The 26,396-nt window shown below is 39.0% G+C and overlaps 1 protein-coding gene across 1 annotated transcript in view; it reads left to right on the top strand.

Moving 5' to 3' along the window:
• UIMC1 (ubiquitin interaction motif containing 1) overlaps nucleotides 1–23,626 on the top strand; it is a 152,865-nt gene extending 129,239 nt beyond the window's left edge. Inside the window, exons 11-15 of the mRNA XM_036884707.2 lie at nucleotides 15,924–16,002; nucleotides 18,052–18,223; nucleotides 21,445–21,508; nucleotides 22,571–22,619; nucleotides 23,149–23,626. Coding sequence (XP_036740602.2) covers nucleotides 15,924–16,002; nucleotides 18,052–18,223; nucleotides 21,445–21,508; nucleotides 22,571–22,619; nucleotides 23,149–23,359 — 575 coding nt within the window. The 3' untranslated portion in view covers nucleotides 23,360–23,626. The remainder of the gene's footprint in view (nucleotides 1–15,923; nucleotides 16,003–18,051; nucleotides 18,224–21,444; nucleotides 21,509–22,570; nucleotides 22,620–23,148) is intronic.
• Nucleotides 23,627–26,396: the final 2,770 nt, after the last annotated feature.

Here is a 26,396-nt window from a genome sequence, read left to right as displayed (position 1 = left end):
GTGCATATATCTTTTCAAACTGGGCTGCTGCATTCTTAGGGTAAATTCCTATGAGTGGAATTCCTGGGTCAAATGGTATTTCTATTTTGAGTTTTTTGAGGAACCTCCATACTGCTTTCCAAAATGATTGAACTAATTTACATTCCCACCAGCAGTGTAGGAGGGTTCCCCTTTCTCCACATCCTCGCCAACATTTGTTGTTGTTTGTCTTTTGCATGGTGGTGATCCTTACTGGTGTGAGGTGATATCTCATTGTGGTTTTAATTTGCATTTCTCTGATGACTAGTGATGCGGAGCATCTTTTATGTGTCTGTTGGCCATCTGAATTTCTTCTTTGGAGGTCTGTCTGTTCAGCTTCTCTGACCATTTTTTTATTGGATTATTTGCTTTTTGTTTGTTGAGGTGTGTGAGCTCTTTATATATTTTGGATGTCAGCTCTTTATCGGATCTGTCACTTATGAATATATTCCCCCATACTGTAGGATGCCCGTTTTTGCTTTTTTCCCCCTTGCCTGGGGAGATGCGTTCATGAAGAATTTGCTCATGTTTATGTCCAAAACATTTTTGCCTATGTGTTTTTCTAAGAGTTTTATGGTTTCATAACTTACATTCAGTTCTTTGATCCATTTCAAATTTACTTTTGTCTATAGTGCTAGACAATGATCCAGTTTCATTCTCTTGCATGTAGCTGTCCAGTTTTGCCAACACCAACTGTTGAAGAGGCTGTCATTTCCCCATTGTATGTCCATGGCTCCTTTATCATATATTAACTGACCATATATGTTTGGGTTAATATCTAGACTCTTCATTCTGTTCCACTGGTCTGTGGGTCTGTTCCTGTGCCAGTACCAAATTGTCTTGATTACTGTGGCTTTGTAGTAGAGCTTGAAGTTGGGAAGCAAGATCCCCCCTGCTTTATTCTTCCTTTTCAGGATTGCTTTGGCTATTTGGGGTCTTTTGTGGTTCTGTATGAATTTTTAAATTATTTGTTCCAGTTCGTTGAAGAATGCTGTTGGTATTTTGATAGGCATTGCATTGAATCTGTAGATTGCTTTAGGCAGGCTGGCCATTTTGACAATATTAATTCTTCCTAGGCAAGAGCATGGGATGAGTTTCCATTTAGTGCCCTCTTTAATTTATCTTTAGAGTATCTTGTAGTTTTCAGAGTATAGGTCTTTCACTTCCTTGGTTAGTTTTATTCCTAGGTATTATTCTTTTTAATGCAATTGTGAATGGAATTGTTTTCCTGATTTCTCTTTCTGCTAGTTCATCATTAGTGTATAGAAAAGCAACAGATTTTTGTGTATTAATTTTATATCCTGCAACTTTGCTGAATTCCGATATTAGTTCTAGTAGTTTTGGAGTGAATTCTTTAGGGTTTTTTATGTACAATATCATGTTATCTTCAAATAGTGACAGTTTGGCTTCTTCTTTACCAGTCTGGATTCCTTGTATTTCTTTGTTTTGTCTGATTGCTGTGGCCAGGACCTCCAGTACTATGTTGAATAACAGTGGGGAGATTGGGCATCCCTGTCGTGTTCCCGATCTTAAAGGAAAAGCTTTCAGCTTCTCACTGTTAAATATGATGTTGGCTGTGGGTTTGTCGTATATGGCCTTTATTATGTTGAGGTACTTGCCCTCTATGCCCATTTTGTTGAGAGTTTTTATCATGAATGGATGTTGAATTTTGTTGAATGGTTTTTCAGCATCTATGGAGACGATCTCACGTGGTTTTTGTCCTTCTGTTTGTTGATGTAGTGGATGATGTTGATGGATTTTCGAATGTTGTACCATCCTTGCATTCCTGAGATGAATCCCACTTGATCATAGTGTATGATCCTCTTGATGTATTTTTTAATTCAGTTTGCTAATATTTTGTTGAGTATTTTTATATCTATGTTCATCCACATCAGGTATTTGTCTGTAATTTTCTTTTTTTGTGGTGTCTTTGCCTGGTTTTGGTATTAGATTGATTCTGGCTTCATAGAATGAATTTGAAAGTATTCCCTCCTCTTCTTATTTTTATGATTTTTATTTTGAAATATCTTCCTGGAATATTGATTATTTCAGTTTCACTTGGCCCTCTTTTTGGTGTTTAGCAGATTTTGGTTTGAACCAGGTTCCTTTGATGTTTCATATTTGTAGGTGGCATCCTCTTGTGCCCAGAAGCTCTTCTCTCTGTAGCTGCTCAGCCCCTGGAGCAATGGCAGATGTTGCAGGCAAGTGGCACTGGTACCTGTCGGGAGAAAAGAGGTCTTTCTTGCTTTCTGGCTTTGGTGCCTGTCTCCACTGCCAGGGCCAGTGGGCCAAGCGTGCAAGGACAAGCCTCTGTTTTGCACTTATAGTTGCCATCGGCAGGGCTGCCCTCTGGCTGGTCAGGTGCAATAGTGGGGAAGGCTTTTTGCAAGCTGGTGTCAGCCGGGAGGATGGTGCATCAGGCTGTGTATTGCTGCATGGGGGCCTTGGAGCTGTGTAGCCAGCCAGGTGGATGGAGCCCCTGAAGCTCCTGAAAGTTCCCAACCCGCTGGCCAGAGTGCGCCTGGAGAATTTTGTCTGCCTGTCTTTTCTCCTGAGCAGCAAGCTCTGTGCAATCCCTGCCCGTTTAGCAGCCCTCTTGCTGTTAGGAAGTCTCTTAGACTTCTCACCTTTTGTTTTGTCTCAGAGCAGCTGGATGTGGATCCCTGTTTTCCGCAAGCAGCTGGAATCTCACTTTCTCCAAGTATTCCGCTTGTCTTAGCTTTCCAACCCCACTAATCTTCAGAGCACCATGTAATGTAGGTTCTTGCTCCCTGAGCAGATCTCCAGGGCTTGATGTTCAGCAGTCCTAGGCCTCCACCCCCTGCCTGCTCTGTTTCTCTTCCTCCCTCTTGTGACCTGGGTTGTGGGAAGTGCCTCGATCCCTCCAAGACACGACTTTGTTACTTCACCCTTTTCCTTGAGGTCTCCTGGTTTCCTCATGTGTAGACAGTCTGCCACAGCCTTCTTTACTGTTGTTGTTTCAGGATTTGCTATATTTTCTATATTTTCATATTATGTGTGGTTTTGGGAGGAGGTGTCTGTCTTAACTTCTCATGCCACCATCTTTAATCCTCTTCCTTGCCTCATGTTTTCTTATGATTAGATTCAAGTTAAACAGTTTTGGCAGGATATACCAAAGAGAATGTTGTGTTCTTCTGAATGCATCACATCCTAGTCAGTTTGGGCTGCTTTAACAAAGTATCATAGACTGAGTGGCTCATAAACAACAGAAATTTATTTCTTACAGTTTTGGAGGCTGGAATTCTGAAATCAGGGTACAAGCATGGTTGATTTGTGGTGAGAGCCTCTTCTGGGTTGCAGTCTTCTGCCTTTTTGGTGTGTCCTCACGTGGTAGAAAGAGAGAACTGTGGTCACTTCAGTCCCTTATAAGGGCACTAATCCCATTCATGAAGGCTCCATTCTCATGATCTAATCACTACCACCCAGTGGCCCCACATTCATCATTCTGGGGTTTATGATTTCAACATACAAATTTTGGGGGAACATTCAGTCTGTAACACACCACATTAGGGAACAAATGATATTAGTTTATACTATTGGGCTTGTTAAATTTGATCTTCTAAGTTGGTGTCTACCAGATTTTCTTCTGTGAAAGTACCTTTTCACATTTGTGATCAGTATGTCATCCCTGGAGTAATATGTACTTTGAAGGTTTATGAATGTCCTATTCCCAAGCAGGCATTTACCCATTGTTTTGCTGTCTAGTGGTGATTCTTAATTTAGTTAATTATTACTATAGTAGTAGGTAGTGTCCCTGCCATTCTTCTGCATTGATTAGCCAATATTCTTCTGTAAAAAGGAACTTTTTCTCAATTCCCCATTAATATTTTTATTAATGTGGTATGGACTCATGGATTCCTATTTCAAATTTAATGTCTTATAATTCATTGTTTCTAGTAATATTTGATGTTCAAATTGTTCCAGAATTGACCAGTGAAAATATTTCCAAGTTGTCTTCTATAGTCTTTTGGCATGTGTCTATCAATTTTTTGTATATTTCCATGGTTTTTACTGCAAGAGGTTGTGGTGGTTACTGTGAGTTTTTCTATTTGGCCCTAGAATTTGCCATTTATGTGAGGACTCTACTCTTAATCATTAGAATGTTTGCCTTAAAACAATATTTTTTAACGCAGTACATCTTCATTATAGGAGCTTTTAGGGAAATTTACTCAAAAAAAAAAATCATTCATGATCCAGCTCAATCCATGCCACTGTTAAACAGTTTGATATATATCTTTTACCTACTTTTTTTTTTTACATAATTTGCCTTTTTTAACAGCAAGTTTTATTTTGAGCTTATTTTAAAATTTCTATTGTTTGACAGTATTATGAATGCTTATGAACCCATTTTCCAGCCTCAGTGATTACCAACATATGACTAATCTTTTTCCATGTATAACATGTCTCCCATCCACCCCTCATTAGCATTTTTGGAAGCAATTCCTAGGCATATCATACCATCTATAAATATTTTAATATGTGTCTCTAAAAGATAAGGAATATTAAAAAATATATAGCCATGATACCATTATCACACCAGTCAGCATCCCACTTTCCCCAGTCATCTCGTAGTTTTTTTTAATGGTTTGTTCAAATTGGGGTTCAGACAAGATTTGCACATGATGTCTTTCAAGTCTCTTTTAATCTCTGTTTTTTTTTTCCTTTTTAAAAAATTTATGGTCTTTTTGTTAAAGAGTCTGGCTTTTTATTTTTCAGGATTTCCCTTCTGGATTTTGCTGGTTATATCCCTGTTGTATCCTTAATATGTTTATCTGTTCTAGTAATTTCTGGAAACTTCTAGTGAGATTTGAGGCTTGATCAGATTCAGTTTAGACTTCTTTTTTTTTGACAAGAGTGCTTTATAGGTGGTATTGTATATTTTATATTGCATCAGATTGGGAGACACAGTTTATCTTTCTTTTATGATGTTGAGATTGATTAGTGTGATCAGCCTAATCCATCCACTAGAAAGCCAGCTTTGAACTAATGGCCACTGATGATCATTGCCCAGATCTGTCATTTCATTAAGGATGTTTCCCAATGTGAAAGCAACTTCTTAAATTATAATAGTAGCATATGCTCATTGAAGAAAAACTGGCAACATAGAAAAATAATCATCCCCAAATACCCCAAAACTAACCCATTTCCACCCTCCCTCAATTACAATTATTGTGGTATATTCCCTGTAAGTCTTTATTTTGTATCCCTGAATAGTATTTCTTCCTATATTTGAACATTAGGTTAAATTTTTCATTGTTATAAGTAACACTTTGATAAAATATCTTTGTCTTAGTATCACATCTAAATTCAGATGATTTCCTCAGATTCCCAAAGTATAATTCATAGATCAGAAGATATGAATTATTTAAAAATTCTAGATACATATTGTTAAATTGCTTAAATAAAAATTCTAGCTGTTAAGGAAAAAGATTGAGTTATAAATATTATACACAAGTACTAGTAGGAACTAGACAAGTGACTGTTTTTCTAAACCTCTAAATTACTCAATACCTCGTAGTTGAGGAATTATGTTCTAGTGATTATAGACCCTTTATTTGTATGTGTATATAAGGATTTTTCTCAGTATTTACTCTTCCCTTTAGCCTCAGGATATGACGGCACTACTAAGAATATTTTTATATGAGTACTTTGTCTTTATATGGAAAGGTGTTGAGCAAGCCATGCTAACACTTCAGATGTGGGGGCAAACTATAGTAGCACTGAAAGTTAAGGTCAAGAGCTCAATATTTAATTGCACCTCTTGAGAAAGCAAGCTGATCTTGAAACTTGAAAGGAAACTGCTATAACTAGAGAAGGGACAGAAGCCTCTGGCTTCTCTGCAGCAAAAAGGCAGTTTGGTATTATAATACTGGCTTTGGAGTCTAACATGTGGAATCATATCCAGGTATTTACAGGATTGAGGTCTCTGGGCCTTCATTTGCTCATTTGTAAATTGGACCCAGTGATGTCTGATTTTCGGGTTGTTTATATTTAGGTAGTATCAACATAACCATTAGAATTTTTAATAATAATATATCTATATTATATATTTTATGGTTTGAATGTTTAACAATGTTGAATTTTAGGCACCTTATTACCATTACCCAAAAACATTGACTCTGCATTAAATAAGGAACAAAGCAATAAAACACAAATATTCATGCCCCCCCCCAAAAATATATAGATATATATAGGTATAATATCTCTATAGTATATATCTGTGTCTAGTAGAATAAGATTATCAAGTATAGTATCTGAGAGAACAACAAGAATTTATTTATTGAATGGAATGAATCAGATAGGGCCTTTCTCCTTCAAGAATTATTTCAGATCAGGCTTCAGAAATATTTTCATTCAAGTTTTAAAAATGCTCTGTTCTTAAAGCCAAGAAAATGCTCCACAAAACTTGTGAATAAGGAACTACCTTGCCAAATTGATTCATTAAATGTATATTTATATTGAGTGTCAATTGTATGCCAGGAATGTGGAATACTGAAGTGATTTAGAGACAGTCTGCTTGGGGAGATAAATAGGTAAAGCAATAATTAGAATGTTGGGTGAGAAGTGTTGTGATAGATAAGCACATAAGGTCCTATTTGAGTGTAGAGATTGGGAGCCTTCTTGAGTTAGGGAGGGCTCTCTGAGTACTGCAATTGGTAATGCTGGGCCTGAGTTATGCTTGAAGCAGTATGGAAGACAGATTGGAGGGATTGACTAGAAATAGGGAGACAGGCAATGAAGCAGTGTCATTGGGAGTGGGCAGATTGAGACTCCTGATGAGAGAAGTCAATCAAACTTCGTGACTGAGGATCGGATGAGTGAAGGCAACTTTGACTCAGGTTCTAGTGTAGGATGCTCAACTCAAGAGTCCCACTGAGTAATTCAAAGATGATTGTGTTGTTTATACCACGTTATTTATGTTCCTTTACTGACAGCTCCAGTCAGTCATTTATTTAGCACCTAGTGTTACTCAGATTCTCTTACACAAGCTGGGGATAGCACAGAACAAAAGAGAACTCATGCTCTCATGAAGCATCCATTTCTATGAGGGAAACAGGTAATAAATAAAATTTCAGAAAAATAAGAACAGGGGATAGAGGACAAGGACAGGGATAGGGGGATTCTTAAAGAAAAAGATCAAGGAAGACTTCATGAGGTGATACTTGAATTGAGTTATTCTAGGTAAAGGGAATAAGGATAAAGGTCCTAAAGCAAGATTATGTTTGGTATGTTTCTTAGAGCAGCTGGGAAGCCAAAATGACTGAAGGGGGTTGAGGAGCAACAGGGAAAAAGAGAGGAGAGATAAGCAGTGTTCAGATCATGTGGGATTTTTGCACTTTATTGTAAATATGATTGTAAAGCCACAGGTGGGTTGAGAACAAGGAAGTGATGTAATCTAACTCTGGCTACTGTGTGGAAAATAGTCTGTAGAGAGAGACAAGAGCAAAAGTAGAGGTGAACAGTCTAAGTAGGAGTTTGTTGCAGTATTTCAGGCAAGGTCTAATGTTTACTTGGTTCACAGTGATAGCTGTGAAGTGAAGAAGTTGCCAAATTTGGAATGTATTTTGAGGGTCAAACCTATGGAATTTGTTGGAGTTTGAAAGAAAAAACTCAAAGGTGACCCTACGGTTTTGCCCCAAGCACTGTTAATGACAACTCAGTTTTGCAATTGGGAAATACAAGTGATCCAGAACAGTCAAAATAGTATCGAAAAAGAACAAAGTTGAGGATTCACACTTCCTAATTTTACAACTTAACAAATCAAGACAGTGTGGGACTGGCATAAGGACAGATATATATAGATTAGTGGAATAGAATTGAGAATTCAAAATTAAACCATACGTTTATAGGCAATCAAGTTTTGACAAGACTTTCAGGACAGTTCAGTGGAGGAAAAACAGTGTTTTCAATAAATGGTACTGGGACAACTGAATACCCACACACAAAACAAGTTGGACTCCCTGCCTCATACCATGTACAAAAAATAGATCGAAGACCTAAATGTAAGTGCTAAAACTGTAAAACCTTAGATTTGGCAATAGATTCCTAAAAGCACAAGCAACAGAAGAAAAAGAAAATAGGTAAATTGGACTCCATCAAAATTTAAAACTGTTCACCAAAGGACACTATTATAAGAAGGTGAAAAGAAAATCTATAGGAGAAAATATTTGCAAATCATATATCTGATAGGGTCTAGGTTCCAGAATATATAAAGAATTCTTACCACTCAACAATAAAAAGACTGACCCAATTAATACAGAACTTGAATAGAGATTTTAATACAAATCTCCAAAGAAAATATACAAATGGCCAATAAGCACATGAAAAGATGATCAACATCATTAGTCTTTAGGGAAATGCAAGTCAAAACCACAATGAGAAACCACTTCATACTCAGTGGGATGGCTATTATAAATACATACATACATACATACATACAAACAAACATGTTGGCAAGAATGTGGAAAAATTGGAACCGCAGCACATTGTTGGTAGGAATGTCAAATGGTGTAGCCACTTTGGAGAAAAAAAGGAATGAACTGCTGATACAAGCTGTAACATGGATCAATCTTGAAAACATTTGTTAAGGGAAAGGAACCAACCACAAAAGCCCAAATACTGTATGATACCATTTAAATGATATGTCTGGAATAAGCAAATCCATAGAGACAGAAAGCAGATTAATGATTGCCTAGGGCTGGGAGTTTGGGGGAAAATGGAGAATGATTGCTAATGGAAACTGGTTTCTTTTTCAGTTAATGAAGATATTATAAAAGTGATAGCAGTGATAGTTGCACAACTGTGAATATACTAAAAACTATTGAGTTATACTTTAGTGAATTATATAATATGTCAGTTAATAAAGTTGTTATATTGAAACAAAAAATAATGGTGACAGTAGAGCCAGGATGGATATTGGAGGTTTGATGACAGTGGAGAAGATATGAAATCATCTATAGAAAAATAAACTGACTGTGGAAACTATTCTGATTGCTAGGCAATACTGAAGGGGCGGTTGAGATTTGTGGTCTGAAATATAATGTGAGCCCCATTCAGCACTGTTTGCTGCTTAGGTAAGGTCACATAATAAGTGGAAGGTTGGATTTAACCAAAGTTGGATTTTGCCAAGGGAGTACAACAGAAATAAGAAATAAATTGTGAGAATATTCAAGGGAATTGTTAGTATGATAATTGTGGGTGAGATCTAAGTTAGATAAGAAGCAAAGTGAGGACATGACAGTGTAACAGACAATGAAATGGTGGTAGTCTGGAATTAGATGTCCTAGTGGAGCTGAAGGATTATTGGAGTTGGGGAATTAGAGGGAGTAAGTTGGAAAAGACAGTTGGTGGTGACCAGAGAATGGGACACCTGAAATTGAAATCTTGGAAGTGGTTATTGACAGGCTCCACCAGTGTTCCTCCTCAGAACCACAGAACATAGACAATGAACTGACTGTTTCCTTCTCCCAAGGATGGTACATAACTGGTACCATTCTGGGGGCAGGGGGTAGAGGTTAATTCATTGCATAAAATGAATGGCATACAGCATTAGGCTTACTCCTGTCTCGGAACCCTGATTAAGAAAGGCTGAGATGGCATTATCCATGGGAGTTGATAGCCATAAAGATCAAGGAACTGAGAGGCCAGAGTATTGGATGGATCACACCTTAGGCTGAACCTACAAAAAACTGCAACTTATACTACAGTCTAATGTACAGATCAAGAATGATGGCAGGAGTGGTGAAGAGAAATACAGTAAGTGGTATGTTACAATTTTCAGTGAATGGCCAGGAAGTCGAGGTGGCTGGAAGCAGACAGGTGACCAGGAGGATAGTAGATGACTACTTCAGGGTGGTGTGGCAGGGGTAGCAAAATGGTGAGTGCTTCAAACTATGATTTTTTTCCAGTATTCTGGAAGCAGCAATGAAGAGTTAGAGAATATTTACCCACCTCCAGTTCAGTTAGTACTGTGGTATAAGAAAGAAGAAAAAAGCCAGTACTTGAGAAGCAGTATCATCAGAGGACAGCCCTCTTTCAGTTAGAGCAAAAACATGAAGGGAATTTTCACAGAGGAGGTTGAGACCGTTGGTGATTGTGTTGATCAGAGCCACAGATTCCAGAGGTCAGCATCATTTCAAGAGTAGGAGTGGGAGATTGAATCATACTAGAAAAATCCCCCCAGATGACAGATTAGGTTCATGTATGGATGAGGATCTAGGTGATGAGAGATGCTACGGAATGCTTGGGTTTCTTGTGGTGTCTGAGATAAATTAAGGTGTGATGGGATCATTCCTGTACCTCTTAATGGAGCAGTGCTAGCCAGTGGAACTGTCTTCAGTGACAGAAATGTTCTATCTGTGTGGTCAAATATGATAGCCAGTAGTTACATGTGGCACTTGAAATATGGTGATGGGACTAAGGAGCTGAATTTTAAATTGTATTTAATTCTTATTACGATGTAAATTTGAAGAGCCATATGTCTCAGAGAACAGTAGATGATGAGTTCTAATGATAGTCTTTTTGTTGGAACTAGTCCTAGGGGAGGCTGGCAGAATTGAGGCAGACAACATGAAGGTAGGGTGGGCCTTCCCTTCTTCCTTTCATCTCCTACTGAGGAAGTGCTAGGCTGGAAGGTGGCCCATCTTAGCAGAAACATGTATAACTCTGACCTCCCCTTATTTTCTGCTGAAGTGGTTTTGAGGTTGAGGGAGACAAACTAAGGAGATTATCTACTCTCACTTTGCCAAATCTAACTTCTTTGTATATATAATTTCCGCTCTCCTCAAAGAGCCATTGTTGTCACTTTTTACATTTTTAGGCCTTATGTTTTCATTTTTGATTGCTTGTTGTTTTTGGAATTTGGAAAAAGGTGTCCTAATGTTTACATAGTATTGATAATTGTTCTGTATTGCTTTGGTTATATTTACTTGTCCATTCTTTACAAATTAGTATGACTAAGACCTAACCCAAGTGTCTTGCCAATGGATTTCAGCCCCGGATAAGTTCACTATGGATTCATTGAGACCAAAGAAATGACAGTAGGATGTTCTTGGGGTGAAACAGTTATACTCAACTTTATTCTCACAGTGGCAGGTCAGTCACTAGAATCCCATCCACCCACTCAGAGCGAGTCTGCATGCAGCAAGCCGGTCTCTGCCTCTGGGCCTCTCTACCCACACAGCCATCTCAGTCTCTGTCCTTGGAGCTTTCACCATTCCAGCCTCTGCTCTCCTGCAGCCTTGCAGTGTGCAGCTTTGTACCCAGAGCACTGGGCGAAGCTCTTTATATAGAGTCAATAACAATGTATTGCCCACACGTGTATTGAGCTAGCCAACCAGGGCCAGGTGAGAGGCCACAGGAACCTTCACTTTATCCACACCAAGTTACAGACAGCCTGGTAGGCACTGCTCCTAATGATGGGCTTAAATCTTTGGAAAAGACTGAGAAATAAATTTGAAAGAATAATAATGAGAATTATGTGATAATAACAACTAATGTTTGCTGAGTGCTTTCTGTGGGCTGGACATTTACAACTTACTTGGATTATCTAATGGGATCCTTACCAAAACCTGCGAGTGTAGATTCTTATTATCATCTCATTTTGTAGGTAAGTCAGCTGATGCTCAGAGGCTAAGTAATTTGCCCAAAGCAACACAGCTGGTTGAGTTCCAGCTTGGATACCCGTTTGAACTCTAAAGCCTTCTGGGCATTCCTGCTGCTTTGTATCTTCACAGTGCCAAGTCAAGTCCCAAGTGCAGCTCCTTAGGGCATTTTCCATCTATGGTATGTAAAGGCCCAAGTTAATGATCATAGATTTATAGGTGGCCCTGTCAGCTTTCAGTGATATCCCTCCTTTCTGTTTTGTTTACCTTGCCCTGGTAGTTGTCCACAGATTCCGTTGTTCCCTTGTAATATCTTTTAGCTGTTACCATTAGCAGCCAGGTTTTTGGATTTAAGTTTCATACTGAATTCTCTGCCTGCAGCTCGCTAAAATGGCTGTCTCAACCCTCATAAACCAGAGTAGGAAGCTCCTGTAGAGGAACTTAAACCTTTCTGTTCCTTTGTAGGGGAAGTAGGTTTCAAAGAAAAAGCATAGCTGTAGAGCCCTGTCCAATCCATGCTGATTGTGACACTTAATAGAATTAGTATATAGTTCCCAGCCAACTGCAAAGTCTTTACCCTCAAATTCTTTACACCTGCCTACTTACAACTTTTCTTCCTCCCATCATTTACCCTCTTACTTTCTATGAGAGGCAGTCTGCTCTTGTAAAACAAGCTTTTTAAAGCCAGACTTGAGTTGCATTCCTCATGCCATGTTTTGTTGCTGTTTGGCTTTGTGATCTTGATCAAGTTATTTAATATTTTATCCTCTATAAAATACAGATAATGATATGTGCTTTACAGGATTGTTGTAAGGATTAGAAATTATGTTTATAAAATTCCTGGAACAGAGAAGGTCCCCATAAAGCAAGAGTTTTTTTTCCCCCTTGAATCCATTGTTGTGATTTGCTTTGGCAAATACTTATTAGTATCTAATCTATGCTAGATTCTGCTGAGGATGCTGAAGAGATCAAAACCAAACCAAACCCAGAATGCCTGAATTCAGGAAGTTCATGGTATAGCAAGGAGACTGACATATAAACAAATAACAACAGAAATACGCTAAGTGCAGTTGAGAAACATAACTGTGCTAGAAGCAATTAATTCTTTCTCCAGCACTGTCAGGGAAGTGGTTTCCAAGTATTTCTTGTGGAAAAATACTTGGTCAAGATGAGGGACAAATAGAAAGAGGGGGGAAAAAACAACCCTTAAAGGTTTCTGTAATTTGTGAAGTGCCAAACTTTGAAGAATTGATTTCAGCAAGGCACTTGATAAAATCTCTTTTGAAATCCTTGTAGGTAAGATGGAGAAATGTAGGCTGGCTGATAGAATAGGAGGTGGATTTGAAGTGGTTATACAACTATGTTCAGGATGTTTTTCTCCTGCAGTACTTTGTTTTTACTTATAAAATCTCTGGGTTGGAAGTAACCATAGAAATAGATCATGTCTTCTAACTTGGACCTAAGACCTCTCTATAGTCAGGTCTCTTATTTTTCCCCTTTTAATATTTAATTCAGTAGTACAAAAAAGTATATACTGAAAAATATGCCCCCTTCCCATTCCTGTTCCAGGTGTATACATACCTGTTATCCTCCCCAGAGACAAATACTGTTAATATTTGATTTTGTGTATGATCTTGTTTTCTGTGCATATCTCTACATCTTGTGTTACAGTTATTTGAGTGTATATGCTGTCTCCCTTAGTAAATTATAAGCTCCTTAAGAGCAAGGACTGTGCCTCATAATTTCCTGTATCTCCCCAAATTACTTGCTGTGGGTAAAATTGTAACATTTCCAGAATATCTTGCCTGGCTTTAGTGTATTTGCATATCCTCAGGGGTGGAGAGAAGTTCATCTCCATATCAATGGGTAATTATCTGGGCAACCAAGGGTGTGTCTGAACCTGAGAGTTTAAAGGGAGGGGCTGGCTTGCTTGTTTGCTTGCTTCTTCAGGAGCAGAGAGAGACGGCCCTGGACTACAGTCTGTAAGCAATAAACCGGTTTTAAACTTTATTTCTCCCTTTGACTAATTTAGGTTTTTAGAGGTATTTTGCCCTGGGATTTCCTTACCCCGGACTTACACTTGCACATTGAAGATTCTCAGTAAATATTTGCTTAAATATTTAAAGGAAATTTGGACCAGGAAGAAGACAAGCTTCTCTGGTAACTTGGCCAGTTTTCTGTTCTATATCATTTACAACCATTTTTCTCCAGTGAATTGGATGAAGATATAGGACCATGCTTGTCATAAATGCAGATGACATGAAGCTGGAAAAGAGCTGATAACATCGGATGACAGTATCAAGACTGCAGTATCAAGTATCAAGACAAGACAGTATCTCAACAGCTGAATATCAAGACAAGACAGTATCTCAACAGCTGAAATGTTCAGCTGAAAAGAGTAGGGACAAATATAAAGTCCTGTGTTTAATATCCAGTAACTTAGTTACCCAAGTACAGAATTAAGAGACCTATCTTGAGAATGTTTTATTTCAAGGTGATTTGGGAGGGAAGGGGATGGATCTTAATTTCCTTTAAGTTCAGTTTAAGCCAGTAGTATACCAGAATTGGCAAGAAAGCAAACACGGCCTTGGCTGAATTAGTAGAATATGTATCCAGATGGGGTAATTTGTGGTTCTTCTTGTGTTCTCTTTACTGGTCAGACTACTTCTTGAGTATTGGGTCTGTTTTGGGGTGCCACACATACAAAGAGAGACTGGCAAACTGGGGTGTATGTAGAAGTTAACTAAGAAGGTACAGCATGAGTATAGGAGTCAGACAAGTCAAGATTCTATCTTGGGTTCTGCTACTATGGTAGCTTGGAAAAGTTGATTCCTCTGAGTTGTTTCTATACCTTTAAAATAGGGCAGAAAAATAATACCAATCTGGAGGATTGTTAAAAGGATTAGAGCTAACCTAGGCAGGCACTCAGAAGGTTCTGCAGTTCTTATTAGATGTTGGTATAATGAATAGATATACTCCCTGCTTTGAACAAGGTTAAATTTTAGCAGGAGCAGACAACTGAGTAAATCCAAAATTGTATTGTAGCCTGTTAAGTGTTCAAAGAGCCGACTTGTGGAAAAGGGGTCAAACTTATTCATTTAGCTCCTCATAGATGCGTATTGAGCCAGATTGTTGTGTAGCGATAAAATGGATTCCCCAGGAGGAGGTGAATTCTCCAAATGGGTACAGTCAGGTTGAGACTGATGATTACTTGTCAGGGATTTTTATAGAAAGCATGTTAATGCTAGGAGGTTGGACTAGAAGGGTAGGCAAACTATGGCCAAAGGGGATCCAAATCCAGCCAGACATCTTTTGTAACTAAAGATTTGTAACTAAACATACCTCATCTAGTTATTTATGTATTCTCTGGGGCTGTCTTCCTGCTGCAATTCAGAGTTGAGTAGTTGTGATAGAGACCAGATGGCATGCCAAGCCTAAAATATTTACTGTGTGGCCCTTTACAGAGAACGTTTGCTGATCCTTGGACTAGATAAATGCTTCACAACCTAAATTATTTTTTGAACTGATAATTTTCCTAAATTCTGTCATGGGAATTTCAAGGGAAGAAGGCAAGATTTGAAGTGAGGTGGTCACAGTTTTTCTTGTTACTGCAAGGAACGAAAACTGGAAAACAGCTGATTAACCTCTAAGGTCCATTAAGGAACTAGGATTTTATAAACAGATGCCTTTTGGTATGAGACAAAGTTTTTGTATGCCACCTGGGCTAAAGCTGTTTAGAATTGGGAGGTAGTCCTAGTGTAGTAGAGAAGACTGATTGTGTTAACCATTCTGAGCTCAAGTTTCCTCACCTGTAATTGGAGCACTTTACGGAGTTTTGTAAGGATTGGAGGCTAATGTGGGCACTTAGATGGATGTAGCTATCACTACTATATTTCATAAAGCACCTCCTTGGAGTGTGTGTCACATCAGACAGAATTTTGGTTAGGAAGGTGTAAATCCCTCCCTTGAGTGCTACAAGCTGGTGTAGTGCATGAAAACTTTAGTTGTTGTGGACTAGATCTTTAGATCTCATGGCAAATAGGGGATAGACTTCCTTAGCCAATATTGGAGTACCTGCTGGGAGTTTCAGTCCATACATTGCAGGTGTTACGCTCTGTACCAAAAAGGCAAAGGTTTACCAGACAGTGCACTTCTTCCCATGGAATCAAATTTTAAACTTTGCTTCTTTCTGTATATTTTGTCTTTTATATTCAGAGTTGACTGCCAACTAACAGTTTTTCTTTTTTCTTACGTGCCACACCCCCCTTTTTTTTTTGAAAGTGTTGACTCGGAGACAAAAAGAGGCCAAGAGCAAGAGCGACAGTGGGACTGCTGCCCAGATTTCCCTAGACACTGACAAGTAAGTAGGTATGCTGTGTTCACAGAGCCCTTGTTTAATGTACCATTGCTTGGACTGAGTAGATACTCATTCCTCTTTTACTCTGCCAATCCTTTGGCCTGCCAGTCACTTCATTGCTTTGATGCCTGAATTTATTTTTCTTTTTTCCCAGTTTATGTTAGTGCAGGTGGCCTCTGTATCCCCTTTCCTTACCCTGAAAAAATCCTGCCACCCATTCCATTTCCTGCTCTTAGTTTTCTATTTTCTCTGATTTGCCCATTGATATTTGGTGCTTTTGGGAAGCAGTGAGCTGTTTCAGAATGTAATGGTACGGAAGTTAAGTTGCAAAAGATTGGGCAATATAGAAGACTTCCTTGGGTTGTGAATTGCAGCTTGACTAAGAAAGTACAGTCTAGTGGGGAATGAGGTGTAAGTGCCTTCTGAAAGTACAGACATAAGCAATAATACCTTAGTATTAGGGCAGTTAGTCTAGGCAGAAACATTTATCTAAGGAAACACAGATCTTAGACCCTAAATTTCAGGGCTGCCTTCCCTAATCCAGTTGAATGGAGCTGATCACTTGCTCCTTTTGGAATCCTGCTGTAATGCAAACATTCCTCTAGGACTTTATTCATCACACTGTCTTGCAATAATTCTTTTTTTTCTTTTTTGACATCTCTGGTTAGACTGTGAGTTTCTGAAGGCCTTCATGTGTATAACCCCAGCATCTAATAAAATGTGTTGGAGACAGAAGCAATAATAGCTCTTTATCAAGCACCTAATGTTTTCACCAGCCACTGTGCCATGTGCTTTCTTTACTTTGTAACTTTCACAATAGCTGATTAGGATATTCTTTGTTCTTTTAAATAGATAAAGAAACTAAAGAAAAATTATAAATAACTAAGATCACGTAGCCAGAACTGGCAAAGCCTACCTTACTCAAAAACTTACATTCCTCCCCTAGTGCTGCTGCCTTTCATCTAGTAGGGAATTAATAAATGCTTTTTGCATTTATTAATAAACCTTGAAAAGTACACTGGCTTTTCTCATAAGACAGAGTTTTACTTGCATTCTCCCAGATGATTAAGTACCTGAGAGATTTTTTTTTTAATCATCTCTTTTAATGACCTCCAGAGAAGCTTTTCCTTAGACCTAAGTCAAATATGTCTTGCTGTAGTAACTGAATAGCAACAGCCAGAAAAAGAAGTCTAAAACAGAAAGCTTTGAAAAGTTTTCTTTAGCTTCTTAAAACTAAGATGAACTTTGAGTCAGGCAGATCTGGCTTCTGATAATTAATTAGCTATAGGACCTTGGGGAGAATAGTACCTTCCTACTAGGGCCAAATAATTAATTGAGAAATTGTGTTTAAAAGGCTGGTATCAGTTCTCATCACAGAGAAAATAGTGTTTTCCTTTGTTCCCAATTTTCACTGATAACGCAACAAACCTTTCCTCAAGGACACAATTTCCTCTTTATTCAAACTCTACTGTTGTAAGACAATAAAAATAACTATGTATATGAAGTTATGCAAAAGCCTCTAGCAGAACCACATGATTTTGGTAACTTCCTGCTTGGTGTTGGAGGTTGTAGAATTAAGGAAGTCAGCATATAGACAGACTTGATTTACTAATCAATCAGACAAGTTCATCTACCCTGGTAAAAATGTTATCTTGAAATAATGCTCTTGGTGTGCTCCCTTTTCTGTCTCAATTTTAACTTCCCTTTGAAAAAACTTACACTTAATTTCAGAAGAATTTGACAGAAAATTTTATGTCTGAAGAGCAATCAGCATTGTTTGAGATAGTTAAAAGAGCTGATTTCATTACCATCCCACTGCTTCAACAGCAGGGTACAGAAAAACAGCCAGGGAAAACCACTAATCACTCAGTCCTTTTGATTGGCGTCAGTTAGTTTTATTGGCAGTCCTGCTGAGCAAATCTGCATTGGTTGACATGTCTCCTCTGCAGAATAACTTTGAGATGTAAAAACACAATTTGAGACATATCCAGGAGCCTGGAGGCAAAGGAAAATCTTAAAACTGCTTTTTCTCCCTTTCTTCTGATTGGCTAGGGATGAGAAGTGTTATCTCTGTAAGCACATGATCCCATTCAAGGAGTATCAGTACCATGTTGAGTCCTGTCTCCAGCTCGCAAGAGGTGACCAAGGAGATGGAACTGAACAGAGTGGGAGAGTGTGCTCAGCTGTGGAGGGGAAGTGGCAACAGTGGCTGAGGAACCCAAAGGTATGTGTGGAGTGTTCTAGGAAAGACTGCCTAACCCTCTGCAGTTCTGGTCTAGGCTTTTTTCTTCCCTCATTTCTCCCTCCTTTTCTTCCATTTGTTTTGAAATAAGATTTTTGGTTTTTAAGATTATTTTTTCTTTGAATTAGAAGTAATATGTGGTCTGACCCCATACACAAAAGTAAATTTGAAATGGATCAAAGACTTGAATGTAAGTCATGAAACCATAAAACTCTTAGAAAAAAACATAGGCAAAAATCTCTTAGACATAAACATGAGTGACCTCTTATTGAACATATCTCCCCGGGCAAGGGAAACAAAAGCAAAAATGAACAAATGGGACTATATCAAGCTGAAAAGCTTCTGTACAGCAAAGGACACCATCAATAGAACAAAAAGGTATACTACAGTATGGGAGAATATATTCATAAATGACAGATCTGATCAAGGGTTGACATCCAAAATATATAAAGAGCTCATACACCTCAACAAACAAAAAGCAAACAATCCAATTAAAAAATGGGCAGAGGAGCTGAATAGACAGTTCTCTAAAGAAGAAATTCAGATGGCCAACAGACACATGAAAAGATGCTCCACATTGCTTGTCGTCAGAGAAATGCAAATTAAAACCACAATGAGATATCATCTCACACCAGTAAGGATGGCTACCATCCAAAAGACAAACAACAACAGATGTTGGCGAGGTTGTGGAGAAAGGGGAACCCTCCTACACTGCTGGTGGGAGTATAAATTAGTTCAACCATTGTGGAAAGCAGTATGGAGGTTCCTCAGAATGCTCAAAATAGAAATACCATTTGACCCAGGAATTCCACTTCTAGGAATTTACCCCAAGAATGCAGCACTCCAGTTTGAAAAAGACAGATGCACCCCTATGTTTATCGCTGCACTATTTACAATAGCCAAGATATGGAAGCAACCTAAATGTCCATCAGTAGATGAATGGATAAAGAAGATGTGGTACGTATACACAATGGAATATTACTCAGCTATAAGAAAAAAACAGATCCTACCATTTGCAACAACATGGATGGAGCTAGAGGGTCTTATGCTCAGTGAAATAAGCCAGGCGGAGACAGACAAGTACCAAAGGATTTCACTCATCTGTGGAGTATAAGAACAAAAGAAAACTGAAGGAACAAAACAGCAGCACAATCAGAGAACCCAAGAATGGACTAACAGTTACCAAAGGGAAAGGGACTGGGGAGGACGGGTGGGAAGGGAGGGATAAGGGCGGGGAATAAAGAAAGGGGGCATTACGATTAACATGTATAGTGTGTGGGGGGGCACGGGGAGGGCTTTGCAACACAGAGAAGACAAGTAGTGATTTTACAGCATCATACTGTGTTGATGGACAGTGACTGTGAATGGGTATGTGGGGGGGACTTGGTGAAGGGGGGAGCCTAGTAAACATAATGTCCTTCATGTAATTGTAGATTAATGATACCAAAATAAAACTAATAAAAAAAAATAATAAAATAAAAAAGAATATGTGCTTCCTATTTTATTGCTGCACTATTAACAGCGAAGATATGAAAGCATCCTAAGTGTTCATTAATAGATGAATGGATAAAGAAGATGTGATACATATACACAATGGAATATTAATCAGCCATAAAAAGAAAAGAAGTCCTCCCATTTGCAATAAATCTAGAGGGTATTGTGCTCAGTAAAATAAGCCAGGTGGAGAAAAACAAATACCAAATTATTTCACTTATTTGTAGAGTATAAAAACAAAGCAAAACAGAAGGAACAAAATAGCAGACACATAGACACCAAAAAAGGGACTAGTGGTTACCAAAGGGGAGTGGTTGGGGTGGGTGGGGCAGAAAGGGATTAAGGGGCACAGTAATTAGCAATCGTAATACAGGTTGGTCACTGGGATGGTAGTACAGCACGAAGAATACAGGTAATGATTCTGTAATATCTTAGTATGTTGATGGACAGTGACCACACTGGTGGGGGTGAGGATTTGATAATAATAGGTGAATGTTGAACCACTGTGTTGTATATTTGAAACCATCATATAAGCTGCTATATCAATGATACTTTAATTTTAAAAAGTAATATGTGCTTATTTAAGAAAAAAAGTATGAGGAATTGGGAAATCCTCACCTGTAATTTAGCTACTCAAAGATAACAACTTTTAGTAGTTTGGCCTATTTTTTCCCAGTCTTTTTTGCTCTTTTGCATTTTTAATGAAGTTGATACCATATTATATATGTACATATATATTGTGTGTGTATATAACCACAGCATAAACACTTTCTTGGGTTTATTTTTAAGCTATTTAAAAAAATTAATCTTGATGTTTGTATCACACAGATAGTCACTTAGGCATTCTCATATTATGGAGCTTACAGATTCTTTCAAATTATTCTGGATTATAAGATACTGTGTTTAAAATACTAAACAGTTTTTGTACCACTGATTATTTCCTTAGAATAGATTTTCTGAAGTGGAACTCTTAGTGGATATAAACATTTTTAAGTCTCTTGAAACATACTGCCAAATTGCTTTCCAGAAAAGATACCCAATCATACCCCCACTGCCAGGAACATATTCACAATCAACTATTGAACACCTTGTGTGTCTGGCCTTAGGAAGCTCTGGGGTCTGGCCCCTGGTCACTGGGAAGATGGATGTGCTTCTGGGCATTGTGATGAGAGATCAGAAAAAGCACATCTTAGCTTTGACGGCAAAGATAAAGCAGCAGCTCCATATTCTAGGCCTACTCATGTAGCAATCACAACACTAAGATAAAGAAGCTGTTATCTGTCATGACAGAGAAAAGGACCCCTGTATGAATGGGGTGATTTTTTAAGGTGGTGATTTGGATTTGGGACTTAACAGGTAAGTGCTTCTACCATAGAGCCAGTTTATTCTTCTGGCATCAGTGCTTCTAGAAGTTATCTTAAAACTGTCATTTTCTGTTTTAAATCTCTCCAAATCTATCATAGGTCAAAGGTTCCTGTTCTTTAATATGATCTTGGAAAATCTGCCTGGACTCCAGTCTCCATTCTTGGATAGTATCTAAAGATAAGCTGTTTTACTTGTGTACCCTTATTTATTAGAAAGCAAAAGACTCCTAGAGCTGTGCCCCCATACCTGTTCTCTTCTGGAGACAGTTGTGATCTGAGCTAAGGAAGTTGTATTTTAGAATCTTTGCCGTGAGGTAACCCTATCGTTTCTTTTCTCTGTTACAGGAAAAAGGCTGCAGTGAAGGCCGACTCCTCAGTTTCTTGGAACAGTCTGAGCACAAGACTGCAAGTGAGGATACTAGGACCAGTTTTTTGTCTTCTGCCTAAGGCTTCCAGTAAAAATTGCCACTGCCAACTCCATAACTATTTGTTGGAGTTCTTTGGGTGCACATTTGATAGCCAGCCAGCCTTTGAGACTTGGTCTACGTCATTTCTCCCTAAGGAAGGTGGGGAGTCTTGTTCATTATATGTTTTGTTTCAGGCTTTATAAAGCCTGAACTTTCAAGACTGCCTGTTGAACTGGAAAAAACACATTTCCAAATCATGGGAATGATGCAAGCCCCAAGTACCTTCTAAAGGAAAAGGCATAGAAACCCAGATGTGCAGGCATTACTGCCTCCTCATAACATTTTGTGTGTTGTTCATGTTACCTTTGGTTTTAGAGTCCCAACATACTCTCCTGAGGGATTGTAGGAGGTAACTCTGTCTTTGTGCCTGGTGTTTAGGGAGCAGGAGAGTGGATTGATTAAGAGCATTGCATAGAGTTAGCAATAACAACTTTATAGATTGCAAGGATTCTATCTAGTAAAGCTCCAAATGTGTTCCCTGGCATAAGTAGGTCTCAATAAATGTTAGGTGCTATTATTAGTGTTGTTACTAATTGCTGTCATTAAAATTTGCTAGATGCAGATGGAAAACGAGCTTTTGCTTAAGCCTTGTGAGATTTGCTTACCACCTAGTTCCAGTAGTTGATTCCCATCAAGCAAATCTGTCATGCCTTCTGATGCCTATAAAAAGGCAGCCTTTCTGAGCCCCACAGCCTGTTCCCTTAGATCAGCATGTTATGAATCTTTGCAGGTGGCAGATTTCTCTTGGCAACAACTTGTTCCTCAAGTCCAGACTTAAAGTAGGTTTATTCAGGTTGTTCATTCAAAAGTGTTCACCTTGGTACTTCTGCAGCTGAGCCTGTTGGATGCTAGTGCCCACATTCCATTGGTCTAGGGGTGGGGGCCTATGCTTCCTCAATATACCTGCTGAAAAGCAGTGCTGAAACAGGAAGCACACATTCAGCGAGAAGTGGTATAGTTACAACACTACTAACAATGTTACTACTTTTTCTCTCTTATCACAGATGCAGAGATAGAGAGTCTTCAAAAGTCTTCAGAAACAGGAGTCTTCAGGTGAATTGGGGTGTGCATTAAAGTGTGGCTGTCAGCAGTTGTACAAAAGTGCAGTCCTGGTTGTAGGTTCTGTGTATAATGTGATACTGAAACTGTTGGTGTAGAAATCACTGTGGAAATGTGTGACCTTCCCTTTATAATTCTGTGACCACCACATAAGACAAGTCTAGACTAAGAATTGGATGGCTAGCTCAATTCATCCATGGTATTAAAACAAGCAGAACAAAAGCTGTGTCTTAACTTCTCTCTACATCTCTATTCACACCCCAACCCTGGTCTTCTGACAGATTTCAAGTAGCTTGAGAACTTGGGTTGGGTCTGAATCCTCATTCTGTTACTGCCTGAGTGGCTTTGGATATGTGATTTACCCAATGTCCTCATCTGTGAAAGGGGAATGCTAGTAGTTCTCTGGTTGGATTATTGCAAAGACTATGTTAACTAATTATGTGTGTAAAAGCCCCTAGTACAATGCATGATACATACTTAGTGCTTTTTAGTAGAATTCTGAATTTTTTCCTCTTCTCTCTAGGGTACCCTCACCAGGGATGGAAGAGGCAGGTTGCAGCAGAGAGATGCAGAGTTCCCTTGCACATCTTGACTTAAAGAAGTCTCCCATCAAGTCTTTTGTTTCCATTTCAGAAGCAACAGATTGTTTAGTGGACTTCAAAAAGCAACTTACTGTCCGGCCAGGTAGCCGGACACGGACCAAAGCAGGCAAAGGAAGGAGGAGGAAATCCTAAATTGTTAGGTTTGACAAGGCAATTGAAGGTTGACAAGACCCAGAAGTAGGGATGGACCGTGTTCAGTAAGCTTTAGTGGCCTCCAGTTCATTGTTGAACAAGTTTTGGCCCTGCGGTTTTCACCACCAGCACCCACTCAACATTCTTGTTTTTATGTTTTCTATGAGCTATACAGACAACTATGTATAGTGTTCTGTTTTATACCTGTTTGAATTCACTTGTAGTTAAAAGAAAATTTAAATATATTTATGTTTGTATTATACCTTATTACAGTAAGATGGAGATTTCCCTTTTCTCCCCCTCTGTGTTTTAGGGATTGCGGTGGGGATATTTTAACTGTGGAGCTAGTCCTCAGACTCATAAAGTACATGTTTTCTGGATCAATTCCATTACTAGTCTTTGACATACTGCTTATATTCACTGAATGTGAGTGCACAATTCCAAGCACTGTGTGGTTACTCCCTTGACCTTTTCTGACATTATTCTGGATGGTGCCCAGGCATTGAATCCTACTTTTCATCTTCTTATTCTGTTATCCCTACCATTCAGTGACCTGCCGCTTCATCTTGCTTCTTCCCCCAATTAAGAATTCTCAGCCAGAGCATAGGATCTTTGAGTGATATGTCTTGCCATTCTTCCAAGGAATTTGTAAGTGAACACTTTATTATTCCTGTGCAATTATTTTTTCTTCCTAGATTAACCAGTGGAGATGCCAGGCATTTTCATCTGTTAAAACCAAGACTGGTTCTCTTGCTGTCAAAGGTTACAGCAGAAGAAGGAAAAAGCTTCTATTTCAGTACATTAGTAGAAGAGTACACATTCTCAGCCACATTGCTGAGGAGTTTCTAGTGCAGGACAGAGATGAAATCTGTTTTCAGTGCAAAGGTAGACTCCAAAGATGAAAGAATGTCTAATGGCAGAAGCAACTACCTCAAGGAGGTGACCAAACAAGGATATTAAGAAAGCTAGCTTTGAGCCAAGCTGATTTGAGGATGTGATGAAAGATTGTGGGATGGGAGAGATGGCTGCTGTCCAGGAAAGGATCCTGGGACAGGGTAAACCTAATTGTCAAGTCCAAAGTTATCTTTTCCTTTGTAAAAAAAAAAAAAAAGATGTGTGTTAGACTGGGGAATTAAGAGATAGGATGGAATGCTTTGCACAGGCCTTTAAGACACTGTTCTCTGCTTAATGTGCTTTTGCACACAAGCTCTTTGAGTTAGAAGGAGGTAGAATGGCAGGCTCATTTTCTGCTCCTTCTGTGTCTTGGTGTTGGATGGCACTGACACTGACCAGCATCACATAAGTAATAGCTGTTATTTTTCAAGCAGCTACTATGGTTCAGGCAATGTACGTCCATTCATTCAATCCTCACAGCTACCCCGTGAGGTATATATTATACTGCCCAGTTTTCATATGAGCAAACAAAGACTGAGAAACAAATAAAGCCACTTTTTGTCCATGGCAGTGAAACAACAGTGCCCCTCCTCTGCAGTCCTAAAGGAAATGCTGTATTTTGACTCTAGTATTGATTGTTTTCCTGTTTTCCTTCTAATGAAAAGTAGTTTGTCAGTTATGTCCCATCAGCTTAACTCTTACTAGTCTTCTCTCTTGTTAAATGGCAATTTATTGCAGATAGAGCTCTATAAACAGGGAATAGTATGTTTCTTTCTCTGCCTGAAGATAAGAAAAGGGAAAGGGTTGATTCTGGAAAGTGAATTACTCAGCTTAAAATTGAGCAGTTTCCCTACAACATGGGTCAGTGGCAAATATTTGGAGGAGTATGTGGATCAGCAGGGCCAGGACCAATAGCTTATATGTTAGCTGATGGGGAGTCAGGGGAAACAGCCATCTCCCCAGTGCCCTCTAGCCTGCCCCCTCCCCCTCTTTGGTAAATGCTGCTCATTTGTCTTACTCTCCCTGTTGCCAGTGGTCCTGTGGGAGGGGGGATTAGTGAGACAGTGAGGAGGCAAAGTCAGTGGGAAGAGTGTCAGCCTGAGTCTGAACCTCTGCTTCTGACACAAGTTAACCTCTCTAAGACCTAATGTCCTTCTCCATAAAACAGGAAGAATCATACTTAGAGGGTTCTAAGGAGTTAGACAATGTATATAAAGGCACAGTGTTGCATGAGAAGATGATGAGTAAGTGGCAGCAAGTGTTACTAATCTGATGCTAGTTTCATATGTCATTAAGTAGTGTTACAGTGAGAGGTGGAAAAGCCAGAGAGAGGTGGGTAGAGATGCACAAGGAGACAGTTTTTATGGGAGTTGAGCCTTCAACTATCTTAGCTCCATCAGCCACTGCAAGCTTCCATAGCAAGGTTGGGTCCTGGACATAGAGAACTTGCCTAGGGCCCTTTGTTTTTGTTTGTTTGTTTGTTTGTTTACTCTTTGGAAAGATAGGAAGCAGTAGTTCTGGTGTTGCGAACTCATGGAGAGCTGGGAAGCTCCATGAAGTTCACAATTATTGCCATAAATTGGGAAATAGAAGAGGACTAATCTGTGTTAGGCATTATGGCTGTGTTATTCCATTTCATCCTTCACAACATTCTGTTGGCAGAGGCTGTACCTATTTGCCCTGGGCATTCACCATTCTATTACATACTCTCAAGTCCTATTGCAAGAACCTGCAGCTCTCTTCCTTAGCACTTGTCTAGGCTTGTATGTCGTGTAGACTTGGGAGTCACGGAGGTAGGACCCGTGAGACAGCCCTCAACCAGTGAAAAATCGAAGTTGGGGGATATATACACCAGTTTGTTCACCTTTCACGTAGGTGTATTTTACTTGTCTCACAGAGTTCCCCTGTGGGATTGAGCCTCCTTTGCTTCCAGGAGCAACTTAATTATGTACACTCTGTTGGCTTCCTTCCCTTCCTACTTCACCTCCAACTTCCCTGTCAGTGCTTCCTGCATCAGGGCTGGGAGTAGGGTGAGGTACATGACCTTCACTCTCAAGGTCATGTAAGGGCAGGGTTGACACTTGTCTGAACCTAAGAAGACTTCTTTATATTTTGTAGCTAGGCACCTCACATGTATCACTCT

This window comes from Manis pentadactyla, chromosome 2 (genome assembly GCF_030020395.1).
Source record: "Manis pentadactyla isolate mManPen7 chromosome 2, mManPen7.hap1, whole genome shotgun sequence".
Classification (NCBI taxonomy): Eukaryota; Metazoa; Chordata; class Mammalia; order Pholidota; family Manidae; genus Manis; species Manis pentadactyla.
This window is presented reverse-complemented; position numbering and strand designations above follow the sequence as displayed.